Genomic DNA, 24,515 nt, shown 5'->3' on the forward strand with positions numbered 1-24,515 from the left:
ATCATTAGAATACACTGCCTTTCTAGGAGCTTAGTAGTCTGTGTAATGGAAAGAATATGATAACAGTGCACATAAATTTCAAAGGCTAGATTTTTTGGTTGAGGCAGCAAATGCCTGGCTGCCTTGTATATTTTGGTATATACTATAGTAATCATTAGTTGCAGCTGTTGCAGACAACAGGAAATATAAATGTATTTGCACCTAAATAAAGAATTACCTTCCAATAAATTTTAAAATTGAAATTTATTTAAAAAATATTCATCACTATATAAAACATCCAATTTTTTTTTTTATTTACAAATAATCTTTTAATATCCACCCCATGTGACTTTTGCGACATGATCAATCTTTCTCCTTGTTGGTTTGATGAATCCCAAAAACTGTAGTTCTGAAACTGCTTGAACAAACTGTGCTCTAAGAAGACATTAAGGGTTTACCATATATGTTCAAGAATCATTTTTAAAAAATTAAGTCTCATACTGCAAATTTCTGCAGAACTGTTATGAGAAATGATCAAAAACTTTAGGGACTGAACTAATATTTAGGAAATGAAGCTTACTGACTACTTGGACAGATTCTTTGAAGTAGTTTCATTGACACTATATATATTGAATTACATGCTTCTGCAACTTCTGATAGCATTCTTGATAGATTTCTTTTGAAATTGCTAATAGTTCCTGTGTCACACTGAATAATTTCCTCAACAGTTGCAAATGTATGATCTTTCAATCTTTTAAGCTGGGGCAAAGAAATTTCTGCAAACTAATTCCAATGAGTATGGCAAACAGGGGACAACAGTGATGGAGTGCTTGAGAAATTCTTTAATGGAAAGTGCTGTCATGATGCAAAAACACCAATTCCATTAAGCCCAATTTTCTGGCCTATTTCTTTGAACAGCATTGTGCAATTGCCATAGAACCATTTTGTAGTATTCCTGATTTATCGTTTGACCACACTGGACAAATTAATAATGAATGAGCCTCGAAAGTCAAAATAAAAAGCATGACCTTCATACTTAATTGACACCACCTTGCAAGGGTCCCTGAAGAACATAGAGATTTCCATTGAAAGGAGTGATCCTCTGTTTCCCAGGTCATAGCCATGTACTCACAATTCATCACAAGTAATGATGGAAGAAATGAAGTGTTGTTCAGCATTGAAAAAAGAACCTGGTGTGAGAAATCACATCAAGATCTTACTTGATCATCTGTGAGGCAAAAATGCTTCACATTCCCAAATGTTTTGCTAAAATTGATTGACATATTTCATAAGAAATGCCAATTTTACTGGTAACTTTTAAGATATTTAAACTTTGATCATTCCTCATTAGATCATATGAAACTAGCAACTGAACCATTGGTTTTAGAAATTGAAGGGTGGCCAAAGCAAGGATAATCTCCGACAGATAAACAGCCATATTTAAACTCTGTCAATCACTGAGATATTCTTTAATAACATATAGCATCTTCTCTGAAAGCTGTGTTTAATATTTTCTAGGTTTCTGTTGCACTTTTGCTTAATTTGATGTAAATTTTCTGCTAGGTAAAAATCACTAATTTTAAAATGCAGCAAAATAAATAAAACACCTGTTCAATATTGTACTAATTCAGACTGCAGATAAAGAGGCAATTCTTGTATTACTGTCACTGAACATGTTGAAACACGTCTAAACTTGCCAGGTGCCACAATTTCAAGGTACAGTTGGTCCCTGTATTTTGCTTACACTTCACACTCCTTTGCTAATAAAAAGCAACATAAACTTTTATATTAAACAGAACTACAATATAATCAACAAAAGATTTAGATACAAAGAGGTCAGGTTAACCTACACCTTAAAAAAAAAAAAAAAAAAAAAAACCTGACATTTCAATATCAAAACCTCAACTATTAAAAAAAAAAAAAAAAAAAAAAGGACTAATTCAAGAATAAGCATTTAAACATATGAAATAGCAATGCTGTATAAGAAAATTAGCCCAAACAACACTTTTGGTAATATAAGTGTGCAAAAAGAAATTTCCAGAAAAAGATGTTAGAGAACTTCACCCACAAAGACTAAACACACATAATAGATCCAGTATATGGAAGACATTTTTTGCAACGTGACTGCAGGAAAAGAAAGATCTAAAGAAGTTGGAGCTATCTCTAGATTCAGGCTTCATTCTGCAAGAAAACATGCATGCTGTACTAAAGATCTGCTTTCATGGCATCCATTAAATGGATGGAAGATTTAAAATAGTAGTCCAGCCAAGGAACAAGAGGAACAAAAATTACAGACCATCCAATTTCACACTCTTGTAATGATATATGCTGAGAATGGCCATTACCAAATTGTGATGTGAGGTATCTAGAGCATAAGTAAGATAAATTATATACTCTGAAGGGTTGCTGGTGAGGGAAAGAGCAATGGTAGGTGTGTGGTCAGCAACATCTGGCATACTAGTAGGAAAATGAAGAAGTTATGTGAGGTCATTAGCAGTTGTAAAAGCCTCATATCTTTGCCAGTTCTACTCAAACAACTAGAAGTGAAGCCAGCCAAGGTAGTGAACATTAAGATCAACAAAGGGAATTACTTTACTGTTAGGAAAGTTAGATTGGAGAATGCTGAGTTTCAAAGAAAGTCAAAAGGTTCTGAGTGATTGTGGAGTTGGGAAAATGATAGTGACCACAAATTTGTCATCACTATCGTTTTTGCTGATATGCTGATAGGAGTTGAGAGACAGGGTAAAGAGGATACCCCAGCTTAAGAAGTCTCTGACAAGTTATATCAGAGGAGACATGCACCAAGTGACCATTACGTACACCTACTCTTTCCCCTTTACATAAAATGAAATTCTCCTCTGTAACAACATCATGTGTTCACACCCATGCAATATAAAATAATGGCCATTACGTACACCTACTCTTTCCCCTTTATATAAAATGAAATTCTCCTCTGTAACAACATCATGTGTTCACACCACAACATAAAATAAGTGTGCAGATATGTAAGAATACCGTGTGTGCAATTCAGTGCAAGAATGGGTAATGCTAAATATTTAAGTGACTGAGCATGACATGGTAGTTTATATCAGATGCACCAGTATGAGAATCTCTAAAACTGCAACCCTGCTGAGTTTTTTACATGTATGTCCTAGATGTATTGAGATTGGTCAAATAAACAAGTAACACAGCCAATGATAATCCTGTAGTTGGAAACAGTTTGTTGATGAGAGAGACCAATGGAGGCTGCCAAGGTTTGTACAGGATAACAGAAAGGCTACAGTCAATGAAATAACAATCCAATATAACAGTGGTAAACAAAGAGGCATTTCAGAATGCAGAACTTGTCATACCATGTTACAGATGGAGGATTGCAGCCTATGGCCAAACCAGGTTCCACTACTATCAGCAAAAAACAAGGTAAGATTACAGTGGGCTCAGAACATCAATACTGAAGGACTGGAAAAATGTTTCCTGGTCTGATGAATCCTGGTTCTTGTTGTTTTATGCTAATGGGAGTAGAATCAGAATATTGTGAAAACAGCATAAGTCCAGACCCATCTTGCCAGGTATCAACAGTGCAGGCTGGCGACAGCAGTATAATGGGGTAGAGCATGTTTCTTGATGCACAGTGGCTCCCTTGATACTAGGGAAGCAACATATGAATGCCACAGGTTATCTGGAAATTGTTTCCAACCAAGCTCATCCCTTCATGGCTGCAGTATGTCCATCTGTCAATAGGTACTTCCAACAGGATAATGTTCCATGTCACATGGCCAGAATTGTGTAGAACTGGTTCCAGGAACATGAGAGTGAATTCAGCCTATCACGTCACCAGATCTCAATCCAACCGAGCACACGTGGGATGAGCTCTTTGGAGTAGTGATTCACAACTATCCAATTGTCAACAAATGTGGGAAGCAACTCAGTTAACATGAACCAGCTTCCCTGTGGCACACCTCGGATACCAATGAGTCCTTACCACCACTGGGCTGTTCTGAAGGCTAAAGGGGACATACTATTAGGTAGGTGTACCAAATAAAGTGGTCACTCGGGTATGCACAAGGACCATCTTTAAAGTGGAAGGACTCAAAAGAACAAATAATTAAGGTTCTGTCAGGAAAATATGTGGATGTGGCATATGGTGGAAATGGACATAATTGAGATTAATACCGATACCACATATATTTGTCAAATGAATTTGGAAGTTTTGGGTGGTTTAGTATTTTTGCATATAAGTTTGTTCAGTTAGTTTAACTAATACACTGATGAAGATATTGGTAAACGTTGGGGGATGGGGGGTTGTTGTATGAAGTGATGAAGTTTTGTTTCCTTGGCAGAGCCCCCCTAGTCACAGTTGGCAGTATAGAAGAAGCAAGTATGCTACAAGTTAATATGGATTCTTCCGAGAGCATTGCCAGTAAGTTCAGTTTGGTTGAGTATCAAGTGGCCAGCATGCAAAAACTATTTTAACACATTTAACTGCTTTCCTAAACACAAATATGTGGCTTCAGATTTTAATCTACTTGGAGGGAAAACTACCCTACTTTTAGAAATTTTTCTTCCTTGAGAGAAAAAAATCCAGATATTTTTGTCAAACAACCCTCACCAGAGGCTGATTAATTCAGTCATAGTGAGAAGAAAGCCCAAAAATGTTTCTGCCCTTTCCAATCCAGATTGACTCAATCCCAAGTCAAACCCATCAGCAACAAAAGTATTAAAGCTGTAACTTTGAAATGTAAGGAATAGTAGATATCTTCGTGATGCCTATCATAACTTCAAAATACATATCTGCACACCAGAAGAGATGAAAGATGCTAGGGACTTGCTTTGGACTCCAAACACTTTTCATCACATGATGTGAGTCATCCAGCACCTAATGTTCTTATACATTAAGCTATCATCACTGGAATAATGTCTACAACATACCTCAGGGATATACAAATGGCAAGTGTGTATAAATGGTAACTAATTACTATTACATAAGAAATTAGTTTATGAATGCTAACAGACAAAATGGTGTAGGCTTAAATGAATGCTAGTCATATGAAATCATATAAAAGATATGCTCACATTTTCACCCCATTCAATAAAGAGAGACTTCTGAACTTTAATAAAGAAACTATGGCAAAAAATATCTTGGAAAGTAACATGTGTTACCCCAGAATGAACGTCGAAATAGAATAAAAGGGAGGGATCATGTGACTCCTGTGCAACTAACAATAGGTTATACTTTCTTGATAAATTTCTTTTCACTGCATTTCAGTGAAAAGAAATTTATTATTATTATTTTTTTATCTCTTTTAAAAAGGATACTGATGAACTAACTCTATTCCTTGATTTTCTGACTTCTTTGCCCTCTTTGATTTATATTCACCCACCTGATTATTTTCTTTAATTGCTTTAAATGCCTGCAATAAGAAAACAATGCTGCTAATTAAAGATTAAATAAGCAACTACAAACCTCAGACAAAACAGCTAAAAATTTTGTTTAAAGTTATCAAATATTATTGATTAGTAGCCTATATTTCCACTTGACTCAATGAACCAGTTAGCACAAAGCTATTTGTATGTAAATATACATGCTATATATATATATATACAGTAAACCCCCGCTATTCGCGGGGGTTACGTTCCTGAGAAATGCCGCGAATACCGAAAACGCGAATACTGAGTTATTGCTCCCATAGTAATAAAGGGGTTCCATTCCAAAGTATGAAATATATAAGAAAAACTAGTCTAAAATTTTGTCTATGTATGTATTATATGTACCTTCATAATATGACTATGTACATAGACAGTACATAGTGAATTGCAAGCATATGGCATCCAAATGAAAATAAGAAACAATTTAATATTAAATGTAATATTTATTAGAAATTTCAAACAAATCTTTCAAACCAGCGCCTTTGCTAGCTAAAAAACTTATCCCGCCAGTGCTATCACCAGTTTCGCTAAAGTGTTGATAAAGGAGTTTTGCCTTTTCACGAATGATGAGTGAACTTAACGGAATTTTATTTTGAGTTCGGTCTTCTATCCACAGATTTAAAGCCTTTTCCATTTTTTTAAAATTTAACATCACGAGTTACAGAGCAAATTTTTGAAGCAATTATCGCGTTTTCACGGACACTACGGCCGATTTTTTCTTCCGATTTTTTGATTGATCGTACCGTTGACTCATTGATTTTATAATGTTTTGCCACTTAGGAGACACTTTCACCATTAGAAATTTTATCTAATAACTCAATTTTATTCACTAATGTCATCACCTTCTTTGATATTTTCACATTTCCCTTGTTATTCTAGCCATATTTTTGTACGGGTTAGAAAGAACTTGTCCACAATAAAGTCACTTTCTTCCGTTAACACACTCGAAAAAGTCTGTTTTACACTGCAAAATGGTACTTTTGTAAGCATATAAACTTATAAATTGATAAATTTTTATTCAATTTATAAGCATATAAATAAAAAGCAAACGACGAAACCTTCCATGAAAAGCGCATAACACATACTGAACAAGGATTAGCGAGAAACATCCACGCTCGCGATTTTGTCACCCCTCTCCCCCCACCCACTGAGTGCTGTTTTGACCGGGAAAGATAATTTTAGCCACTCCCATGTTTTTTTATGGCGAAAAATTTCATGGCGCTTTAAAATTCACATTTTTTTAGGTTTCATTTTATATTAAATCGGCGACCGCGAATACAGATACCGCGAATAGCGGGGTTTACTGTATACCTATTGCATGCAGTATAAATAAATAAAAATGGCATTCATAAGCTTATAAGCACATGAAAGTGTTGCATTGATTTTTTACCTTTGGTCAATTATTATATTAACACTATGACACCAAAACATTTATTCACAAAGATAATGGTTATTTTTTTATTTTTAAATCTGTAATTAACTTCAAAATGCTTTCAATTTTTAGATAGTAAATTTAGGTGCTTTTGATAGCAGTAGGAGTAGCAAATGATGCAAGAAAGCAAGCTTATATAGCATCAACCAAAAGAAAAAAACACCCACACAAACTCCACCCATCTTTACTTTCCAAGAATTTGTATGTTCTTCCTTGAATCAGATGGAAGCCTATTCCAACAATCAACCACTTGCTGACTGAAGGCAAACTTCCTCAACTTAAATTTACGCCCCCTTGTGTGTAGTTTTGGCAAGAGGAAGAATGCTATTCACATTCAGTTTACTCAGTACATTCAAGGCCTTAAAAACCTCAATCAGATCACCCTGTGGATGCCTAACCTCCAGATGCTGCAATTTATAGAACTGAAGCCTTTCTAAGTAAGAGCACCCTTTTGTTCCCTTCATCAATCTGGTTGCCCTTCTCTGCACTCGTTCCAGTAGATCCTTCCTAATGTGAGGCCTCCAGACCTGTATAACCATGGCTTTGTACAAAGGAATAATCACCTCCTTATCCTTACAAGCAAAGTTTCTGTATATCATTGACAAAACCCCATGAGCTGTCCTGGCAGCATGCCTGCACTGTTCAGAGAATTTCATATCTGACTGCACAATTACCCCCAATTCTTTTTCATTTTCTACTACCCTGAGTATAATTCCACACAGTTGATAAGTTATTGTGAAATAACTGCTACCCATATGCAGTACCTCACATTTGACAATGTTAAAATTCAACTGCCATTTCTCAGCCCATTGACCTGATTTTTCTAAATCTTGTTGCAGTAGCATACTCTCATTAACCACCCTGCTAATATTTGTATCATCTATACACTTTGACATTAAGTCCGATATACCTTCATCAATATCATTAATAAATATCGAAAACGATAATGGGCCAGCACTGAACCCTGGGAGACTCCACTGATAATATTAGCCTACGAAGAGCAATTACATAGTAATTGCTCTTCTTAGGCTAATATTATCAGTTAATTATCAGCTGATATTATCAGTATAATATCTTAATTAATATTAATCTAATTAATAGTAATTAGAGTGGATGAAGACAGAGAGTGGTCTCTGTCTTCATCCACTTAATCAACCCTTTATCCATAGTAGTAACTTGCCCTTAATGCCACATTGCCCCAGTTTATACAGCAGTCTTTTACGTGCAACAGCTCAAAAGCTTTCCTGAAATCTAAGCATATGATATCAAAATTATTTTTTTCATCCTGTTCCTTGGTCACTGCATCATAGTAACCTATCAAATTAGTTAGAGAAGACTACCCTTTACCAAATCCATGCTGTGACTGCAGTATCATTCAATTTCTGTCCAGATGGTCCTCCTGCATTACTCCTTTAACCAGTGACAACATTATTTTCCCAGGAACAGATGTTAAGCTGAGATGCTATAATTACTCATGTCACCTTTTGATACACCTTTATGAATTGGGGATACATTCACACATCTCCAGTCCATGGGGACCTCCCCGGAATTCAAGGATGCTCTCATAATCACGGCTAAAGGTTTGCTCACTTCCTTTGCTGCCTCCCTTAATATGATTGGATAGATCCCATCCACCCCATGTGCCTTTTTTATGTTCAGCTTCAACAATTCCTCTTCCACTTTCCTTTCAGTTATCACAGTCATTTAGCTCCCGGATGGAGATTGATAAACATCTGACATCTTCCCCCCCCCCACACATAGAGAATTCCTGTGTCATTTTTATAAGAATTTCTATTGTTTTTATTGTTGAATGATAAAATTTATATTCACTTTTATAATAAATATTTAGTAGCACTCATTAAAAATATTTATTCCACTGACTATAAGAAGCAACCATCACGTTATTAGCCAAGGGCATCTATATTTCTTTGAATGGTCCTCCAGCCTGAATGGTTTGTCAGAGAACAACGAAATTTAGAATAATTCACCAGTATCAATCATGTTACTGAAGGTTGTCTTTCTTAAAATATTTTCCATCATTTTCAGCAATGTTACGGCAAAAAAATAAAAAAGGCATGATGAGGCAGTCAACAAAAATTTCTGTGTGAAATTATTTTATTTGAAGAAATATGCTTTAATCATTTCCAAAAAACAATCACTAACGTCAGTAATTTGTTATATCTAATAGACGGCTCTACACAGAGTTTAAAAAAGTTTATCCTACTAAATAACTTTGCATATACAGGGTGTCTCAAAAATATTGGTATAAACGTTTAGGGGAGATAGGTAACATCTAAAGGAACATGAATCGCATAGGAACCCATAACCGGAAATGTCACGGGAAAGTAGTAGCAGAGGCACAAGAAGCAGAAAAGACACAAGACAGTAATTAGCGGCAAACAATTTATTTGACATAATATTAACGATGGAGTATGAGATGGATGCATTTCATGTTACAACAGATGCTCGAAGGTTCCACCATGAGATGCGATGCATGTGTGACACCGATGCAGCATGGATTGGCAAACATGATCGAACACACCTGGAGTTTCTTTGACGGTACCAGCAGCGCAGACGAGTTTCGCCACGAGATCCATTTCCGTCTCCACAGGCAATTCATACACGATAGATTTGAGGGGCCCCCACAGAAAGAAATCAAGGCTCGATAAATCAGGTGAGCCTGGGGGCCAGACAACGGGGCCACCATGGCCAATCCATTGACACCCAAAACACCTGTTCAAATGGTCATGAACACACCTTCCATAATGGGCAGGCACCCCGTCATGTTGAAACCAAATGTTGCATCTTACATTTGTTGGAACATCGTCGAGTAACCCTGGTAGAACTTGTTCAAGAAAGATCCAATATTTAGCGCAGTTCATGCAGGATGGTAACAGGTATGGGCCAACTAAGCAGTCACCGACCATACCTGCCCACACATTTATTGCAAAGCGACAGCTCACAGTTCGTATATCGATGTATGCTCTTCGTGCGGCGACTACTGCTTGAATGAGTAAACCAGAAATTTTCCCCTCTCACGAACTGATGAACAGTGCTGTGTACCGACTTACGGTGACGTTTCCGGTTATGGGTTCCTATGCGATTCACATTCACATTCCTTTAGATGTTACCTACCTCCCCTAAACGCTTGTATCAATATTTTTGAGACACCCTGTATAGCAAAATTCAAATTTGGAAGTCAATAATTTATATGTACAGTATTTTATATAGTGTTTCAATTAAAATGCAATGTGGTCTGTCTTGCTTATTTTTATGTTTAGACTATTTGTCATCTGGAGTTTTTCTGTCATGTTTGGGATGAATTTTCTGTATGTTAAAATTAACTGAGGATTAAAGTTTCTATTTTATGGGTTCTAAATTATAATTTTGCCAAATCAACTGCTTTTTCCTCAATGAGAAAGTTGTTCTTTGCCTTTGATTTAGTTTAAAGACATTGTCTCTGTACTTATGAAACAAACATAAACTGATTTTATTTGAAGAAAAGACAAATGAATAGCAGGCTACAAGTGCAGTTGTCATGTCTCCTCATACAACCGTTGGGTTTGTTTTTTTTTGTTTTTATTTGTTTGTTATGGTGTCAGGTCTGGAATCCATACAATATACACTGAAATAGACAGCTGAACTTTGTATAAAGTCCACCTGTAACTTTATGAAATGCAGCTGCTGCTACCATCATATAGCACACTCTCCCTATATAAGGAAGGCACTGAAGCATTCAGTAAGCTGGAAGTGCATTCTTTGCACAAAGCATCTTCCCATGGTGTTTTGTGAAAAGAATGAGCCAGAGCTGTGATTTAACAGAGTTAAGACTGGGGATGATTGTTGAAACCACTATCTCAGTTATGGCTTCCTTCATCCAGTGTTACTGTAGAGCAGTGTCTGGTGTGTATCAAGAGTGGACTATCCATAGATGAATCACCAGCCATGCATTGTTGATCATTTCATATGTCCCAGAGCCACTGAATAGGATGACTGGAAACAGGTGTCTTGTCTGATAAAATCTCATTTCCAACTGCACCACGATGTAAACAGACTGGGTAGGTGTGGCAAAAGGAAACTTTGTGTATCAGGGTTAGCTTCACGTTGCATATGCCACAGGCCAGTGGAGGAAGCATAATGGTCTGGGACGTATTTGTATGGGAGACCCTTTCCCGATGCCCATTAATCAAGGCCTCATTGGAGATGATGGGTTCATCATTTTTCTGACCATGTGCAGAAATGGTGAACCCATACACACTACCCAAACCACTAAGGCACCTTTCAGCAAGACAGTACTGAAAGGGACATATTTGTATATTAAACCAATTAAACATCATGAAGTAGACTGTATCTTGGTGACTGGATATAGTACCATCAAATACCTGGCAAATGTAGGACAGTGTGGTCAGCATGGGTTACCATACTGGAGACTTTCCAGCACCTTGTGGAGTCTATGCTGTGACGTGTCCAGGCCATTCTGTATGCTAAAGGTAGTGCGACTAGGTACCTTCTTATAAATTCTTATTTATAAATTTTCTTGTATGAAATGTGTTGAAATGTCTCACGTAGACAGTTTATAAAAGATGCCATCTTGAAAATTGCAATAAGCAATACATAAATAAATGTAGATGATATTATTGCATTGCATCAAAAACAGTAAATGAGGTGGTTTTTTTTTTTTTTTTTTTTTTAAATTCTGATTTGATTTTTGGCAGTAGAAAATTTCGCTCTATTCTAGACAATCCAGTCAAATTAATATTTAAAAGCATTTATATATAATGTTTTCAATTTTGTAAATTTTCCATGAAGAAATTTGCCCCATAGCTTCTAGCAGAAAACTGATCTTTTACAAATCTACATTTCGCAAACTCACTTGTGAAAGGATTAATAGTACAGTTGTGCCCCCATATCCGCTGATTCAGTTAGCAACAGTTAACCACGGAAAAAAAAAAAAACTAAAAAAACTTAACACGTACAACTCACATGCCCAATATGATGCTTCCCTTTATTTTTAACAGTGTTGCGTATGGTTTGGTCACCAACATTTATAATGGTTCTTTAGAGATTTAACGGATGCACTGTTTTCAAACTTTTGAATAATTTCAAGTTTTTGTTTAATTTGAAAGCACAACTCTTGCGTTTGCCCATCATTTTCGTGATTTCTAAACAAAAAAAAAAAAATTCCAACACCCCTGACAAATAACGAAACAAAATATTTGGTCTCACAACCCCCCCCCCTTTTTGTTTTGAGCGGTAAGTGTGAAGACAGCGGGGGTTGCAAGATAATAGGTACGCTAATCTTCCAATGACGACTTATAACGTCGGTTCTTGTCGCTTATTTACAACTTGCAAAATATCATCTGTTTATACCTATTCAAGTTATTACTTGAATTTTATGATTTCTGATCGATTTTTTTTTTTGATTTTTTTTATTTGAAGCGTCTCTGTTAATCTGCTTCCCGGTTAATCCAATCCCAGTAAATCGAGGGTCTGCTGTACTTTATTATTACCATACGTAATGTTGGTAATGTCTTACTGTGTGTTTAATTTATCAATTAAACTTTATTATACGTATGTATGTACAAGAAAATCATGTTATATATGAGATCAGCAGGTGTTTGCTTGTATCCACGGTTTCAGCCATCCATGATTAGGTCTTGGAACGTATCCCCATAGATACGGGGGTGTTACTGTACTCTTAAACATTTGAATGAAATAGTTCTGATGAAAAATTTAGCATAAAAAATTATTTTTAAGAATCAAAGTCCCCCTACACATAAAATGTGCAGGTTTACAAAGAAAGCAATATTGTATCCAAGAGTTATGATTGGTTAGTACAGGAACAAATAATGTAGTTTAATTTTTTGTCAGCCTATCTGGAACTCACCATTTAGGACACTATGTCAAGTGCAACCTGTATTGTTGTATTTGAGGATTTTGGCACAAAGGCCATTTGGGCCATATTAGCATTAGTAGAGGCACATGATGCAAGAAAGCAAGCTGATACAGCATAAGCCAAAAAAAAAAAAAAAAAAAACAACATTCCCATTTCACTGATCCATTCATTCCAAATGTTTGTCTAGTTCTGCCTTGAATTTATTTAAGCTATCAAATTCCACAACAACAGATGGAAGTTTGTTCCAGCAATCAAATACCCGCTCACTAAAGGAAAACTTTCACACATCTATTCTACAATTGTCTTTCCTTGGTTTGAATCTATGCCCCCTCAGGTTTGTAATCTGAGCAAGAGGAAGAGTCCCATCAGCATTGAGCCTGCTCAATCCATTCAAAGCCTTATACACCTCAATCAGATCACCTCACAGATGCCTAGTCTCCAGAATCTGCAATTTGCAGAATTTGCAGCCTTTCTTCATAAGAGCACCCCTTTGTTCCATTCACCAGTCTTGTTGCCCTTCTCTGTACTCATTCTAGCAACTCTACATCCTTCCTAAAATGAGGCTTCCAGACGTACGCAGTACTCAAGGTGTGGCCTGACCATTGCCTTATACAAGGGGATAATCACCTCCTTATCCCTGCTTGCAAAATTCCTGTATATCATTGACAAGACACCATTACTCTTGCAGACCATCTGCACTGCTCAGAAAACTTCATATCTGACTGCACAATTACCCCCAGGTCATCTTTCATTCTCCATTACCCTAAGTATAACACCACATAGTTGGTACATTTCTCTGGGGGTTACTGCTACCCATATGCAGGTTTCATTTCTCAATGTCCAGCTTCTTTGCATAAACACTGATAATTCTGTTATTTTATACTTCTATATTTCATCAGTGATATTGATGATTTCTTTCTTTCTTGCATCATATGCTTCTACTAATGCTAATAACGTTTCAATAAATCCTGAAACAGGTTGTCATAGTAATATATTGCAGTGGTTCCTACTGGTGTGCCGCGAGATTAGGAAAAATTCCATTGAGTTCAATGGCAATCACTATTTCTGTGTGCCGTTAATATTTGTCTATTAACTTAAAGTGTGACTTGAGTGACAAAAGATTGGGAACCAATGATATACTGTGTGTCACACAAATGGTAGATTAACCTCTCAGCAATAAAATTTGCTTGAAAGGAATGAAATACCAGACAACTTATGGGAAACACAAAGTTTGTTCTATTGAACTTTGCTTTATTTAGTATTAGCAATTTTGTGCAAGGAAGCCCAAAGCTTTTGCTGTACCAACCATAAAAATAATAATAAATGAAAAAATAATAAAATAAAATAAATTACCGAAGTTAAACTGCCTAATTTAAACTTTAGGCAGTTTAAAATTTACTAGCTAAAAAACACTTAAGGAAGGATGAGCAAGTTGGATTTTTCAAATATAAAATAAATGAAAAATGTCTAGTATATTTATCAGTAAGTAGTAAAATTGTTAACACTGTAAAATAGTTAAAATAAAGATAAAAGATAAGTTAAAATTAGAAGAAAGAGTTTGAGACTGGTCCCTACATAGGCTTGACAAAATGTAAGAGGAAGATAAAGTTTGTATGCTTCCTAAAATTTTGAAAAGGCCAAATAACACTAGCTATATTATAGAGGGTGAGTCAAATGCAACAAGAATTATATATATATTTTTAACAATTTAAAATTTTTTTTTAACAATAACTGTTACTATTTCTCCACAACAGTTTAAGGAATTTAGCTCATCCACACCAGATTTTTTATACCCTGCTCATTGAAGTCTTGGGTGCTATTAGCAACATCATTTGATGGCTTTCACTTCAACATCTGCATGGAAATTAATGTCCTGCCAGATCACTGCTGTCTTCCAAAAATATATTCAAAGTGTCTCACAAACCACGTCTCATCCATAGTAGCAATGTGATCCAAGAAGTAATTTTCTTCCTCTTCATATCTTGTTAGATACTACAGTCACAATACCATTCCCAAACATTTCTGTTCAGAGATGAAATCAAACTGGACTGATATCCAGTTTTCCAGTTTGATGTGGCCAACAAGCTAATATCCAGCTTGCTGGCTTCATTATCAGCTGTAGTATACCAATCAGCAAACAACATTTTCATCTCTGACAAGCTTATCTTAGGGGGGGGGGGAAGGTTCTCTCTAATTTTTCATTCTTACTGCTTTGAACTAGCCTGGATGCACTCATCGCTATGATAGCCAATGTGCCCTATATTCAGTATACACATTAATACAAATACCTAAATTTATACTCATGGCAGCACACAATACACTTGTATTTAGATACACTTGTATTTAGACAACAAAAATTACATTTTCACTTGACTGTAGCCCCTTGTAATTTTGAAGTTACTTTGCTTGTTTGATATTAGTGCTATTAGTACAGCAAAATTACAGCTTACCATTATTTAAGAAGAAAGTAATAAGTTTCATATGTGCATATGGTACTTAAGTTGGTAAAACCTTTGTAATGGCAAAAATTTTGCCAGCTTCTTTGCATAAACACTGATAATTCTGTTGTTATTTTATACTTCTATATTTCAAACAATCACACACTAGCAAGGCTTTTGTGGATTTAATGGAAGGCTTCTACAGCAGTGCAAAAAGAGGAAGCAATACTCTTCAGGCATTAAGAACCTGCAGGTAAAAGACCTTCTGAGTGACAGTGATCACAATACACTGATGTGTAACTTACTTAAAGACATAAATACTGCCAAGGGTAAAGGGAAGGGATTTTGCTTCCATAAGGGTGACTATAGTGATCTCAGACAGTTTTTAAATTCTGTACAGTGGGACTTACTGATGATGCAGCCAGTAGCAAATGCTAAATAGGAAGCATTTAGGGAAGTAATCATAGAAGCTACTAGGCTTTTCATACCAACTAAGAAGTACCATTCCAGGCTTAGACTTAAATGGATGTCAGGTGAACTGATGAGACTTGTGGCAAATCTCTGGCAAGAAATGCAGAAAAGACTGCTTTGCTTATATTAACAGTAGAAGGAACAGGAAAACTGGAAGGACAAAGGGACGCAACTCAGACTGGGAAAAGGAAACAAAAAGGAATAACGGACATTTTAAATATTGTAACATGGAACATAAGAGGAGGATTAGGATATAAAGAAGTCAAACTACTTAAACATTTAAAACAGAATAAAGTAAATATAGTAGTAATAACAGAAACAAAAAAAAAAAAATTAAAAGGTATGAAAGATTGATTATTATACAATGATATACAGTGGAGTCTATAAAAAGGAAAGAGCTAGTGGAGGGGTAGCAATATTAATAGATCAGAAATGGAAAACCAAAATACAGAGCTACACATTTATAAATAATAGAATAATAACAGTAAGATTTAAATTAGACAGAGGTTATTTATGTATAATTGGAATTTATGCTCCAGAAGATGGAAAAGAGGAAGAAACAGATAAATTTTATTTAGAATTACAAAAAGAACTAGATAAGAATGTAAAAAAGGACCATGATTATAATGCTCGGGTAGGGAATAAGCCAATAAAAAATATTATGGGATGTTATGCAAATGGATATAAATTAAGAGATTTTGCAACATTTAATAATTTAAAGATAACAAATACATTTTTTAGAAAACATGATATACATAAATATACATGGTCGGCAAGAGGTACACAATCAATAATAGACTATGTAACAGTAAATTAAAAATTAGCAAAATGTTGAGATACTAGGGTGTTTAGAGGATATGATATTAATTCAGATAATTTTTTAGTGGCTTCAAAAATAGAGTTATGGGCTAAATGGAAGAAGAGAAAAGCTATTAAACAGGGGAAGGAGGAGTTGGATTATAAAGTATATCTACTTCAAGAAGAAAGTATAAAAAATTTATATGAAAAAAGGATTAAAGATGAAATAAGTAAAACATCGGAGAGAGAACAAATAGAAGAGAATGGAATAATATACGAAATATATAATATAATTCAAAAGATAGAAAAAGAGACACTAGGACATTCAGGAAAAACTATAAGAAGAGTGGGGTAAAGATATGGAATGAAGAAATAGCTAAAGCAGTACAAGATAAATATCTTAAATATATACAAAACAGGACAAGTGAGAATGAAGAAATATATAAACAAGAATGCAATAAAACTAAAGATATAATAAGGAAGGCTAAAGCAGAGTCATGGGATAGATTTATAAGCACAATAGAACATGATGTTCATGGAAAACAAAATTTGGCATATAAAATGATGAAACACTTGAATAGCACAGAGAAAGACACTTCAAGAATAAATATAATAAAGGAAGAACAATGGAAAAAACATGAAGAATTGTGGAAAGACATAACATATCAAATAGAAGAGCTATAGTTAGACCCAGTTAGTCACATAGATCCGATAATGAAAGAAGAATTGGAAAAGGCATTGAAAGCTACAAAAAATAGGAAGGCAGTAGGAATGGATGGTATAAATGCAGAACTGATCAAGTATGGAGGAAGTTTTTTAAAAGACAGGATACTAAATTTATTTAATAAATGTTGGGAACAATATAAAATACCATGGAAGATGGCAAAAATTATTTCAGTATTTAAAAAAGGAAATAGAAATGATACAAAGAATTATAGAGGGATTAGCATACTAAATACAGTATATAAAATGTATAGCAAAATAATAAATAATAGAATTAAAATTATCTCTGATGAAATATTAATAGAAGAACAGGCAGGATTCAGAAAAGGAAGATCATGTATAGATAATATATTTATATTAAAACAAATAATAGAAAAACGAAAAGAGTTTAATTTAGAAATGCATTTAGCATTTATAGATTATGAAAAGCATTTGATCGAGTAAACAGACGAAAACTATGGGACATATTGAATAATAAAGGATACCCAAAGCATCTTACAAAAATAATACAGAGTTTACATCAAGGAACAAAAATAGTAAATAAATTTACAGAAGAAAAAACAGGTAATAAATTAACAGAAGAAAGTATAATAAATCAAGGAGTTAGACAGGCATGTAGCTTGTCACCAACGTTTAACATATATATCGAGGATATGATATGTAAATGAAAGAGAATATATACAGGGATATATTTAAATACAAAGAACAGATGATCAAGTAATTATTCAAGATAGTGAAGATAATTTACAAAGAGCAGTATTTAAATTAAACCAAATAACAGAAAAATATAAAGTTAAATATCAACGATGAAAACTAGAACAATGGCTTTTAAGGGGAAAAATATGGTGAGAACAAAAATAGTTATAGACAATAAAATATTTGAACAAGTAAAACATTTTAAATATCTAGGATGTGATATAACATATGATGTCGAAGAAGATATGAACCAGAAATTGGCAAAATTTCAAAATATATGTGGAACAATAAAAAGAACTCTGGCTAAGAAAACAAGGAAAGAAACACAATTGAAATTTTACAAAGTAATGGCAATACCAACACTTCTTTACGGTTCTGAAACATGGATACCGAAACAAAGAGACATTAATAGAATACAAGCTGCAGAAATGAAATTTTTAAGATATGTTAAAGGATGTACAAAATTAGATAAAATACCAAACATAAATATTAGAAAGGAATTAAAGATTTACTCAATTAATGAAAAAATTATAGAATATAGACAAAGATGGAAAGAGCATGTAGAAAGAATGGAAGATAGTAGGTTCCCTAAATTAGCTTACACATATAGAGCAAAAGGAAAAGAGATAGAGGAAGACCAAAGAAAAGATGAGCAGACCTCTTTGAGATCGGAACAGGTGGATCACCTGAAGGAAGATAAGATAAGGAATGGGTTGATTTCCAGAAGTTCATAACAGGGAGCTAAATGATTTTTTGATAACTGAGAGGGAAGAGGAACTGTTGAAGTGCAAAAAAAAAAAAAAAAAAAGAGGCATCTGGGGTGGATGGAACCATTCCGAATATATTAAAGGAGGCAGCAAAGGACAAACCATTAACCATAACTATGAGAGCATCTTTGGATTCAGGAGAGGTCCCTATGGACTGGAGATGTGCAAATGAATTTCAAATTCACAAAGGGGGTCAAAGGGTGACACGAGTAATTACAAATCTGTTAGCTTAACTTCTGTTCCAGGGAAATAATGGAGTGTCTGGTTAAAAAAGTAATGCAGGATCATCTAGACAGGAACACACTTATATTGCAGTCACAGCATAGATTTGTTAATAGAAGATCTTGTCAGACCAATCTGATTGGATATAATGCTGCAACAAAAGAACTGGATGCAAAGAATAATTTTGACATCATATACAAAATTTGTACTTGGATTTCAGGAAAGCTTTCAATACTGTTGCAAATAAAACACTGATGTACAAATTGGAGCAGTATGGCATTAAGGGCAAGTTACTGCACTGGATACAGGGATGGTTGAGTGGTTTGATTTGATTTGATTTCGGTTTTTGTGGCACAAAGGAGACTAAGATGGCTGAGTGGGAGAAGACAGAGTGGTTATTAACAGACACTCTTCTTCATGGATTAATATTGTTAGTGGAATCTCTCAGGGTTTAGTGCTGGGCCCTTTGTTGTTTTCTATATTTATTAATGATACTGATGAAGGTATGTCAGACTTCGTGTCTAAGATTGCAGATGATAATACAATGGTTCGCAGGGTGGTTAATGATAGTAATCATTAACTTGTTGCAGCAGGGTAAGCTGCTGCAACAAAATCTAAACAAATTAGATCAATGGGATGAGAAATGGCAGTTGAAGTTTAACATTGCCAAATGCAAGGTACAGCATATGGGTAGCAGTAATCCCAGATTAATGTCCCAACTCTGTGCTATTACACTTAGGGCAGGGGAAAATGAAAAAGATTTGGGTGTAATTGTACAGATATGGGCAATCCATATAGGCTGCCAGGATAACAAATGAAGTTTTGTCTACAGTATGCAGGAACTTTGCTAGCAAGGACAGGGAAATGACTATCCCATTGTACAGGCGATGGGATCACCATTTCCCTGCATATTGAGTATTGCATACAGGCCTGGAGGTCTCACTTTACAAAGGATGTAGATCTGATGGAACAAGTGCAGAGAAGGGCAGTGATGTTGGTGAATGGAATGAAAGGGTGGTCTTCCCAAGGCACACATTCACTTCTGCAAATTGCACCTTCTTGAGACTAGATACCTGTGAGGTGACTTGATTGAGGTTTTAAGGCTTTGAATTGATTGAACAAACTCAATGCTGATGGCATTTTTCCTCTTGCTGAGACTACACACATGGGAGGGGCATAAATTCAGACCGAGGAAGAATGGTTGCAGGATAGATGTGAGGAGGTTTGCCTTCAGCCAGCTGGTGGTTGACTGTTGGAACAAGTTGGTATTTTGGAGGTGGGCAGTTTGAATAAATTCAAGTAAGAACTTGACAAATTATCGGGAGGGAGTGGACAAGTGATGTGGTAGTTTGTTTTTTTATTTTTTTTTATGCTTTATAAGCTTGCTTCCTTGCATCATATGCCACTATTATTAATAATAATAATAAAAGTTGGGAAATGAATATTTTGGTAATTATGGTATATTAACTACTAATACTCTGAAAATCTTACCTGCAACCAGTCATAAAGATTAATGAACTTTCCACATTCCAGATGCAATTTGTAAGCTGTGCAAATATCAGGCATATTCCACAATATATCACTTTCTTCTTTCATTTCACAGCAATGACACTAGATAAAATGTAAAATTTGAGAAAACAGTTTTTTTTTTTTTTTTTTTTTTAAACCTGATTTTATTTAATACTTTTTTTTGTTAGTTTATTGATGGTATGCTTACCATCTTTAACTCTTTCTAGTGAGTACCTGACAGTTTCCTGCTAGGGAATGAAATGAGATATGATTACTAAATGAAGTCCAGAAGCAATTTTCAAATATTCAGAGATAAATTTATCATTTAATTACTGAAATAGAGGGTGATACTGTTACAAAATGGGCTAAGTTAGCAAGTGTTCACAGATTAGTAATGCAGAATCCAAACACATTCTCAGCATTGTCAAAAAAAAAAAAAAAAAAAAGAAAAAAAGGAAAGAGAATAGAATGGAATGGAATTCAGATTATCAAATAAAACTACAGCCTATTTCAGTTTTAAAATGCAGAAAATTGGATTTTTGCTATGAAGAGGTTTTTTGTGCTATTGCCAGAAGAGGACAAAAAAGGATCTGTTACTTCTTTAAAGTGTTCTACATCACAACATTAGGTGAAAAAACATATTTGGACTTTCTGTATCATGAGTTATGACAGGTACGTTTACATTTTTTTTTTTTTTTTTTTTTAAATAAAGATTTAGCTTTTAATATCTTTTTTTTCCCACTCTTTTTGTATGTAGTATTAATGACTCAGTTGGTGTTTAGGATATCACTGTTGTTACTAGTGACAGGGCAGTTTGTTCTATATTGAGAATTGTAGTTGTGTTTGTGGGGTTGAAATAAAGTTATATTACTTTAAATATGTAGGTACAACTTAACTGATGCATTATTATGTGGTATGAATTTGGTGGAATTACTTTATTAAAAAGTAATCAAGTTACTTTTTAATAAAGACATCACAATTGTTCATTCCTCCCCTCCAGGGCCACTGTGACCCTATGTGCCACCAGTAAGCAAAATCAAATTTTCCACCCCAAAATATTTGGAATAAAAAATAAAATCAGGCGTAAATAATTATTAATTTATTGAAAAAGAAAAGAATTACAACATATCTCACATATAATATAACAAAACAAAAATAACAAAATCATTCTAAAATTCCAAAAATAAAATTTAAATTCTAAATCACAGTAATCATACCCACAATAATAAAATAAAAGGAAAATTATAATGTTAAAAAAATTATACAAATTTGTTTCCTAGTTTTAAGATGTGCAAATTTATTATTTCATTTATTTTTATTTGTTCCAAAAGATCATTTTCTATTGAAATTATTGCCAAATTAGAAACTTGTTGAGACAAGTCGATCGTAAATGATTTTTGATTAATTTTAATTTTGAAAAACTGTTTACCTGAGGCAAACTGAAACTGGTAAAGTTAGAAAAAATCTTAATGCAACTGCTACATTTGGAAAAGTATCTGTAAAATAGTTTTTAAAAATATATTGTAAAACTTAAAATGGAGTAATATTGCCTTTAATATAAATTTGAAAAACTCTGAAGGAGTTCTTCAGATAATGCTAAACCATCAATGTCACTTAACTTAATATGTAGATCTTTGCAATAATGTAATAAATTGTCAGCTGAGAATTTTTTTTTTTTTTTAATTCAGAAATATTATAAAACATTTTAAATATTTCTACACATTCTTTCATATTTGTAAACCTTTTAGTTAATGAGAAAATTTTTGTGTCCATAACACTGGTCAACACCAAAAATGTTTCTGGCTCGAAAATAGTCAATTCTTCTTAATTTCAGCATGAGAAAAACGAATATAACATTTAAAACTCTTAGTTAGCTCTCGGTTCCATGATATAGCCCCTATTATGATTTAGGGGAATATTGGTAAATACTAGGGAATTTTGGAGTCTAGAGAATAGATAGGTTGGTAACACTGAAACAGGAACCAATACGGCATTTTTTTTTTTTTTTTATTTCTACGTATCATTTACCTTGCAAGTGATGTTCATTTTTTTTTTTTTTTTTTCAGGTTTATGGACAAACATTACATAAAAAGCCAGGATGCCATGTAAATGTGTTAACAGTGTTGACAATTTTGTTATGTGTGTGTGGTAATGTGACATTTTCCACTCAGAAACGCTAATTGACTCCACTTATGAAGACAGCCTACTACCATTATTTTAGCTGTAAGGTAGGGGATGAAGACAAACACTGCACACCTCATATTTTCTGCAACACATGCTGTAAATCTCTGTGGATGGTTGAATAACAAAGGACATTCAATGCCTTTTGCGATCCCAATGACTTGGAGGGAGCCTTCAAATCATGTAAATGACTGTTATTTCTGCATGGTGCCTCCTCTTCAGCATGGCATGTCAAAAAAAAAAAAGGAAGTGGACTATGGAATACCCCAACATCCCATCAGCTATCCAACCAGTGGCACATGGGGGATGGTCTGCCTGTACCTTACCCCCCCTAGAAGAGTACACTTTGGAGTCTGATGAAGATGGGGACAGTGTGAGGAATGGTCAACCTGGGCCTTCAACATCACAGAATCCTGATTTTGTGCAAAAACCTGAGTTGCCGAGTGACTCACACAGAATCACTCAAGGTGAACTAAGTGATCTAATTCGAGACCTAGATCTATCGAAAGATAAAGCAGAGCTTCTGAGATCAAGGCTCCAACAGTAGAATCTTCTTCAACCAGTCAAGGTGTCTGTGTACAGGAGCAGGCACAATACTTTGACTCCATATTTTAAAAGTGAAAACAACCTTGTTGCCTGCTGTGATGTCAATGGTTTGATGACAGCTTTGAATTGGAGCACAACCCATAGGACTAGAGGCTATTCACAGACTCATCAAAACTAAGTTTAAAAGCTGTTTTGCTCCCCAATGGCGATGCTCTTCCTTCAATTCTTCTAGGCCATGCTGTCCACATGAAAGGAGGATTTCGCCACCAGGTGGCCGGCAGTACGAGTTGATGGTCAATTGTGCTTCCTAAAGTGACTTAAATTTAGTAAAAAATCTAGGTTATTACCCAATATGAAGGATATCATCTTATAGTGGATGCCAAAAGCTTTCAAACCATACGGATCATGGAGGCACAGGACTTATAGTAGATAAGTAACTTTTAATTTTAATTTGTGTTTGAACAATTTTGTTAAAGCTGAAGCAAACTACTGCCATTGTCTGATCGGCTGAAGGTCACTGCTGGGAAGAGTGCTTTTTGGTTGCTATAATGCCTTCGGCAGAGGTTGCCTGCCCGCGACCACCTGTAGTTAATTAACCCATTAGACTTAAACGCTATTGTTCTTCATCAGACTCTACTGCAGAATAGTTAACTGACTACCCCCCCCCCCCAAACTAATGCTTGTTTTGGCATCTGCTGCTATAGCTCTGCATAATGGCTGAAAAAGGAAACGTACATCGTAGAGTTTCGCTGCGCTCCTGCAGGCAACCACACCAGTCCTCAGGGGAAGAAAACTCGGAGGGGGTTCCCTCCTTGATCCCGATGACTAGAAACAAAATTTGGACCACAAAATAACAGGCTCCTGCGGCAAATGAACATGGCACACCTGCCGCGGACAACTCTCCCGGCGGCAACGATGCCGACTGTAATGGGGGGAACAGTGATTGTGCTCCCACAGCATCCACAAAAAGACTTTCTCCCCTCAAGAAAAAGGTTATCAAAAGACCTGAAGCATCTGGTTCACTCCCCCCCTAAACAATGGGAGGGTGAAGAGGAATGGGATGAAATGCCGAATTTATTCAGCAAAGATTTTCCCAACCTTAAAATTATACACAAACTGAGGCGCAAGATGGAATATTGCCTATGTGGCAAAAACAGTGTCCCCAGGGCCGTATCATTACAAATTTCGCACTGCTGGGGCTCTTTAGAGAAGAAGTTATATGAGGTCATTATAGAAAACGAACAGCTGAAGGCCACCAATGGCCAACTCCAACAAACTAATCAAACCCTATCTGTATTAACCAAAAATCCAACTATAACAGCTCTGAATACCGGGCTACCCTCCAACCAAGCATCTGATGAAGGTACTCGCACCAGTTGTCTTGTGCTGCCACGCTCAAACTACCTCAGATCCCCACCACACAGAACAGG

The 24,515-nt window shown here is 35.2% G+C and overlaps 1 protein-coding gene across 1 annotated transcript in view; it reads right to left on the reverse strand.

The window, feature by feature from the left end:
- Positions 1–308: 308 nt before the first annotated feature.
- Orc3 (origin recognition complex subunit 3) overlaps positions 309–24,515 on the reverse strand; it is a 381,867-nt gene continuing 357,660 nt past the window's right edge. Inside the window, exons 18-20 of the mRNA XM_090390090.1 lie at positions 20,341–20,460; positions 5,296–5,390; positions 309–414 (exon numbers count right to left, since the gene is read on the reverse strand). Coding sequence (XP_090246216.1) covers positions 309–414; positions 5,296–5,390; positions 20,341–20,460 — 321 coding nt within the window. The remainder of the gene's footprint in view (positions 415–5,295; positions 5,391–20,340; positions 20,461–24,515) is intronic.

The sequence above is a fragment of the Mastigoproctus giganteus genome, chromosome 1, assembly GCF_048544385.1.
Source record: "Mastigoproctus giganteus isolate SK-2022 chromosome 1, ASM4854438v1, whole genome shotgun sequence".
Taxonomy (NCBI): domain Eukaryota; kingdom Metazoa; phylum Arthropoda; class Arachnida; order Uropygi; family Thelyphonidae; genus Mastigoproctus; species Mastigoproctus giganteus.